The sequence below is a fragment of the Otolemur garnettii genome, unplaced genomic scaffold (genome assembly GCF_000181295.1).
Source record: "Otolemur garnettii isolate 467f Iridium unplaced genomic scaffold, OtoGar3 scaffold00200, whole genome shotgun sequence".
In the NCBI taxonomy this organism is placed as follows: Eukaryota; Metazoa; Chordata; class Mammalia; order Primates; family Galagidae; genus Otolemur; species Otolemur garnettii.
The window spans coordinates 1065371-1072363 of record NW_003852595.1 but is presented as its reverse complement, the minus strand read 5'-3'; the positions used below and the strand labels follow the sequence as shown (position 1 = coordinate 1072363).

The window sequence follows — 6993 nt, the reverse complement described above, 5'->3', positions numbered from 1 at the left end:
ACACTGGCGTTTGAGAGGCACGAAAAGACCAGTGTGACTAAGCTCGGAGGGAGCAGGTCAGGCCGGAGGTCTGGTTTCATTCTGAACTCAGAGGGAAGGCAAGTGTGTGATGCTTTCATCACACGTGGTCCTTATTAGCTGCTGAGAGAAGAGACAGGGCCGGAAAGGAGATGGCTGTGAGCAACGTGCACAGGTGGCACATCCAGAAGGTGGTTCAGGGTGATCAGCAGCAGGGGAAGGTGGAGCCGCTGCCCCCTTAGAAAAATGCCACGTCCATCCTGCCTCCCACCGTGGGAGGCCCCTGCCCAGAACGTCCCGGGCGTTTCTCGCGCTGCCCCTGGTGACCTGGCGGTGGGGCAGGTGGCACTTCTGGCACAGGTGACACCCGCTCGTCCCCAGGGCATGGAGTCCGAGCTGCGCGCCTTCGCAGCCCGCCCAGAGCACGTGTCCTCGGACAGCACGTTCCTGGTGCTCATGTCCCACGGCGTCCTGGACGGGGTCTGCGGGACTGCGCACGGCCCAGAGGCCCGCGACGTGCTGCCTTACGACACCATCTTCCAGATATTCAACAACCGCAACTGCCTCGGTCTACGAGACAAACCCAAGGTCATCATCGTCCAGGCCTGCAGAGGACGTGAGTTCTCGGAGGGACGGTCCCCACATCATAGAGGCGCTTGCAGAGGACCGTGGTGCGTGGTCCTGAGGGACAATCCTGCCTCCTCCGGTGCTGACACACGGCACTGGGCCGGGAGGCCCCTCCACCCAGCGGTTCTCAACCCACAGGAACTGTATTAAAGGATTGAGGCATTAGGAAAGTTGAGAACCACTGCCAGCTGTCGCAGGGTCGCCCGGTCAGCTGGGAAATTTCCACACAATTTAATCAGGGGAAGTGAGAATCCCTGAGTCAAAGTTAAACAAAAATTCTCCTCAGAGTAGATGGCGTTTGATGCCAGCTGGTCTTGAACATGTTTTACGGACATTTTGAAATTATCTGGTCTGATGAGAATTAGATTTGAAATTTGGGCCATCACATAATAGCAGACTTCCCCCTACACACACACCATTGTTATTGAAGGGGAGTGAGTGTGGGGAACAGGGACTTGTGGGCTTTGCTATCAAACTTTTCTTTTCTTTTTTTCCCTGACATCCATAATGTCACGGCTACTGGAAAGGTCCCTCTAAATAAAAACCAAAAATAATTTAGCTAAAGGTTGGCAACTACATGATGGGGTTACTACTAACTGTCACATCACTCAGTGGCATTAGAGAGGAGGCAGCGTGGTTGAGTGCGTGTGTGAAACGAGTTAGAACACACAACAGGTGGGCAGTTGTGATGGTCACCTTGAGGGAGGCACAGCGGTGTGTGGAAATTCCATGTCTTTACAGAAAACCGGGGAGAAGTGTGGGTCAGAGACTCTCCAGAAGCCTTGGTGGACAGTACTTCACAGTCACCTGACACCCTGGAGGATGACGCTGTTCGGGTAACCCACGTGGAGAAGGACTTCATTGCTTTCTGCTCCTCCACCCCACGTAGGTGACTTTCAGTGGCATTCAGGGATTCGTGGGCCTGAGGCTGCCTTTGACTTATTCTAGAAAAATTAACATAGGCTCTGTCCCTCAAGGATCTGAGAAAAAATTTCAGTGCTGTCTATGTATTTTACATTATCTTATCTGTGCTATAAGGACAGATTCTTCTGCCCACATACACGTGTTTAAAAATTGTCTTTTTTTTTTATAAGTGTTGTACTTTATAGTCGTGCATAGCAATTAAAAAAGCAATCCAAACAAGGAAGCCCCTCCAGAAAACTTCATTTAAACATAAATAATTGATACTTTTTTAAATTATTAAATCCTTTTAACATTTTTACTAGAGATTTTGTGGACTAGCTGTCCTTTCTAAAATTATCAACTCCAAGCCCTTTCCCCCATATTGTCCATATGGTTCTACGCAGAGCCCATTCATGCCCCAGGAGGAGTGTGGATGCCTTTCAAAAGGAGGAGAAAATGGTAAGACGGGACTGACTAGGTTGGCTGCAGGTAATTGTGGTTAGGTTTCCACCTTTAGGTAATCATTTTAAGAAACTTAAGGACTCTTTCATATGTGCAAGGTTTGAAGTCTTATTTTTTCAAATCACTTTATTTCAGTATAATTAGCATAAGAAAACTGTACATATTTAGCATCTACTATTTAATTTATTTGAAGAATAAACTTGTGAGTCTATCACCACAATTTATGCCATAAAATATATCCCTTTTTTCCAAAAGATTCTTCCAGCTCTCCATTTTTTATTCTATTTTATGTTTGTGTTGTGTGTGTGATGAGAGCACTCAACACAAGACCCACCCTCTCAGCTTGTATATAATAGTATTGTTAATTATCGACACCATGCCATACAGTGTATTTCTATGACTTACTTTTCCTCTATAATTGACTTTGGTTCTGCTGATCTATTTTAAATTGTTAAAGACAGTGCAATGTCCAAGGTTGTCAAACTTTTTTCTTCAATGGTACACAATGGAAGAAGGATTGTCTTGGGCCACATATTAAAAACACAAGCAATAAAAAGATTTGCGCATAATTTTCATGACATCTGACTCTGCAAAAAGGCCTCAAATAATCTGTATGTGGCCCGTGAACCTGAAAGGTGTCAAATAATCTGTATGTGGCCCGTGGACCACAGGTCGAATACCCCCAAACCTGTAACTACATTGGATCAAGGTGGCCATTTTTGATCATGGTAGAAACATAGGGAAATTTTGTTTCATCTTTCTGAACTTCTATTTTTTCTTCAGTAAGGTGGGATAATCTCATTTATGACAATGCTGAGTGAATAAACAAATGACACATAGTAGAATATCAGCTCCAAGCATCCAAATGTAATCACTGCAATTTCTTGCAGTTCCGACAAGCTGCTCCTTCAGTTCAACCTCTGCCATCTTTTTCCTTTCCTCTGTGTGGAAAATAAGTTAATATGAGGTTGTAAGTTCTTTCCCCAAATCTATTATGATAATTCCTGCTCTGTGCTTTTCTTTTCACAAAAATACAAAATACAAAAATGTAAACAAAACACATTGAAGATCATAGTCCATGTCATACCCTTCTGTCTATGGTCGTAGATAATGTGTCCTGGAGACACATCACGAAGGGCTCCCTGTTCATCACACAGCTCATCACATGCTTCCAGAAATACTCCTGGCGCTATCACCTTGAGGAAATATTTCGGAAGGTAAGCTCCTCTTTCTACTTCTAGTCATTCCCATATTTGTTCAGGAAGAATCTCTCATTATTCAGATTTTAGGTGACATTAATAGACTTTGTCAGACAAGCAAAAGTAGAGTTGGAGCTGATCTATGTCATTTAGGTGTTTAAAATCTGGTTTACAAAAAGATGTTAATACATCCTCACAGAAGACCAAAGTAGAACAAAATGATACAAACTGTTAAATTCTTAAAATTCAAAACACAAAGTATTTTGAATTAGTTTTCATTGCTTAATGTATTAAATAAATATGTATTGTGTTGGTCTGTTATGTAATGGGTGCTGTCCTGGGGACAGAGGGTGCCTGAGACACAGGTGTATCAGCCTACCTGGGACTCATTATTGTCAGAGATGTGGATGCTTAAAAAGTAGACCAAAAAACAAATGTGTGACCACTGTTTGTTATAGGATCTATCAAGATGTGAAAGAGAATAAAAAACGTGACACTTTTTGAATAGAAGAGTAGAGAAAGAAGACTTCATATTCCTTCCCCAACTTGGAACATTCCTTATTCCTTTTCCTCTTTGTATATTTGTATTTGTAGCTCTTACCAGTATCTAGTCAGTATGTATTTTATTTATAAGTCTAATTTTTACCGAATTTACTCACTGAAATGCAACCTTCCTGAAGGCAGGGATTTTCTCAACACCTCAACATGATGGGCACATAGCAGACATTCAATTAATATTCACTTAATAAATAAATACATGAATTAATGGGCATATGCCCCCTTCATTTTTCTATAGAAATAGGAATATAATAAGGATGCTGGAAGGTATAACTGTTGTAAGTCCCAAATTATAGAAACCAGGAACACTATGTTGGGAAAAGAGATGTACCTTTGGTAGATTAGAGAAGATTCCTTGATAACATGAGTCAAGGTTTCTGTGAATAGGGATCTAGATGTTAAGTCCTTTTGGATGGATAGCAAGTAGATTATAGTTTCAAGAAGGTTCCTAGGGAAAGACTATAAATGCTGGATTTCAGGTAAGTTGGATCTCATTGATAAGCTTATTGCAAAAGGTTTCAGAGATCAGTTTGGTGATTGAGATATAATATTTCAGTGTTGAGACCTTAAAGACAAGTTCCTGGGATTTTTAAGTTTTCTTAAATTGAGGAGTCACCTTTGATGGGGTGGAAGATGGGAGGACCTCCTTACAGAATTCTCATGAATAAATCCAAGGAATATTGATTTCTAGATCTATACGTCTGAAATGAAACCAAAAAAAAAAGGCTGGGGGGGGGGAGAATAGAGGTTGAAAGGCTTTGAATTACACATGAAGCTTTTGTTTAGAGGTAAGAAATACAGTCCAGCATAGAGTTTCCATTCCTAAGGCAGGACTCCCTGGCAGGGAGTTGGAGTATCCATGCACATGTCCTGTCATCCCCAGGAGCACCCTCATTTCTGACACTTCTTGCTTCATGGGACAAGATGTTTTTGAAAGATTTCTCAAAAGATTCATATGTCACCTACATACTCTTTTTCTTTTTAGGTACAACAATCATTTGAATCACCAAGTACTCGGGCCCAGATGCCCACTGTTGAACGACTATCCATGACAAGATATTTCTACCTGTTTCCTGGAAATTGAAAATAGTGAGTATGGATAGTTGTACATGGTAAAATAAATGGAAGATTAAATGAATGAAAATAAATTAAATAATTTAATTAAATACATTTAATTAATTTTCATTTAATAAATTAAATGAAATAAATGGAAGATTGGTGGTGAGTTCCAATGACTAATGACAGCTGACTGCTTGGATGTTCAAATTAATGTTCTCATCTCTATTATACAATTAGTCAATTAATCAATCAAGGAGGTAAGGAAATCCAAGGCAGGATGTGATAAACAATGAAAGACCCAGGAGAACAATCAACTAAAATTGAAATGTACTCATGCTTTCATTAATACTTATATGCATTTATCTTTCATACTCTCTCTCCCTTTCTCACCCCCACACACACCCCCACACACACCAAGTTACAGAACATTATACGTGACCCTGAAAAAAAAACAGAGTAAACAGAGGAGCTAAATAGAGAACACACATCCTCTAGTGCAGAGATTACATTATTGACATGGAGCTTCCATTACCTAACGATATAAAATACACCCCGGACTGTAACACTTGTGTTGTGCCGGCTCTGGTTCTTAGACGGTTCTCACAGTGTAGATCACAGATGACCCTAAAGTCTGATTTCAGACTCTCTATTACTTCTGGGAAACTCCTTCAATCTCCTGCGTTAACATATAAACTTCTTTAGTTTTATAATATTTAAAATATTTTGGAATAGGTACATCAATTTTAGACTCAGGGGTTAATTTTTCTGCTAATAACAGCTTTACATCACATTATATTAAAAGCATGTCATTAATCTTCTTCTCAGAAATACACTTAAAATTGTATTTTTTAGTAAAGGTTATCTCGGTGGTTCAAATATTTACCCACGTAACAGTTTACTCTTTGTTTCTGACACTCCAGTTGCAAAATTGCATAGATATTTCACCAAACAGCTTCTGGTGCCTACTTTATCTAATATGACCATATCTAGTCATTGAAGTATTTGTCTGGCTAATATTAACCCACATTTACCATGCTCCAGATTCTGTTCTAGATGCTTAGAATATATAATTGAACAAAATAAAAGGATTCCTTACCCTCAGAAAGCTTGCTTCCAAGTGAGTACAGACTCTGAATGTAATGAGCTAAGAAAAGAAGTGAAGGAGGTTAAGGGGAATACAATGTGATGAGCCAGAGAGCAAATCATGTGTTACTTATGCAGGAAAAGTGTCCCAGCACAGAATAAAACAAGTGCAAGGCCCAGGCGTGGAAACAGGTAAACTTGTTTAAAGAACTGCGGTGAGACAGTGAGACTGACTGAGAACTGCAGTGGGGAAAAGGCACAGACAGATTCAATGCAGTGGTGAGGAAGCTGATTCTATGGGCCTTGGTGATAACATGGTACATCTTTTAAAAATTTAATACTGAGTGAGATAGGAAACTTGAATACTTTTGAACAAAGAAGTAAAAAACTTAACTCTACTTAACTTTTACAAAGAGTATCCTGAGTACTTTTTGGGGAATCCCCTGCATGGGTTACAGATGTCAAAGGAAGAAAGGAGAGCTCATGGACGAGGATAGAAGAATCGTGAGGAATGGGATGAAGGCTGCAGGGGATGACCATATTGACCTGCTTTTTTCTCTCTCCTCAGGAAACCACATGTCACCCAGCCCTCTTTTATCAACTTTAAGAAGCACATGCATTTAACATTTCATATTTCAGTAAATGTGAATACAGAAGAATCTGGGTTATACCTTTAACTCCAGCTATTTGAGAGGGTGACCCAGGAGGGTTTCTTGATCCTTAGGCGTTTGAGATTAGCCTAGGCAATACGGAAGACCACTTCATCTCTTGAAAGAAAAATAAAAATCTACAAAAAATGAACTGTGTCTTTTTAGGTTCTGTAATATAACTTTGATTAACATAGCAGGTAAATAAAAATGAAGTAGAAGCATAAGAAATTTTCTAGCTTTATGGCTAATGTAATATCTGCATTTCACTGACTGAAGAGAACTGGCTGTGACTTACTTTCAACAATATGGTAAAAGTATGTAGTGTCTAAAACTACAGTAAATCTATAGTAGTATAGATACTACCTCACACACACATTATCCTGGCTGCTATAAAAAGCAAAAACAAACAAAGAGAAAAGAACAAGTGTTGGCAA

The 6993-nt window shown here is 40.1% G+C and overlaps 1 protein-coding gene across 1 annotated transcript in view; it reads left to right on the top strand.

Annotated features, from left to right (window-relative positions):
• Window positions 1–6710, top strand: part of CASP4 (caspase 4) — an 11767-nt gene extending 5057 nt beyond the window's left edge. Inside the window, exons 4-8 of the mRNA XM_012812295.2 lie at window positions 400–634; window positions 1387–1530; window positions 3118–3227; window positions 4753–4856; window positions 6478–6710. Coding sequence (XP_012667749.1) covers window positions 400–634; window positions 1387–1530; window positions 3118–3227; window positions 4753–4851 — 588 coding nt within the window. The 3' untranslated portion in view covers window positions 4852–4856; window positions 6478–6710. The remainder of the gene's footprint in view (window positions 1–399; window positions 635–1386; window positions 1531–3117; window positions 3228–4752; window positions 4857–6477) is intronic.
• The last annotated feature ends 283 nt before the right edge of the window (window positions 6711–6993 follow it).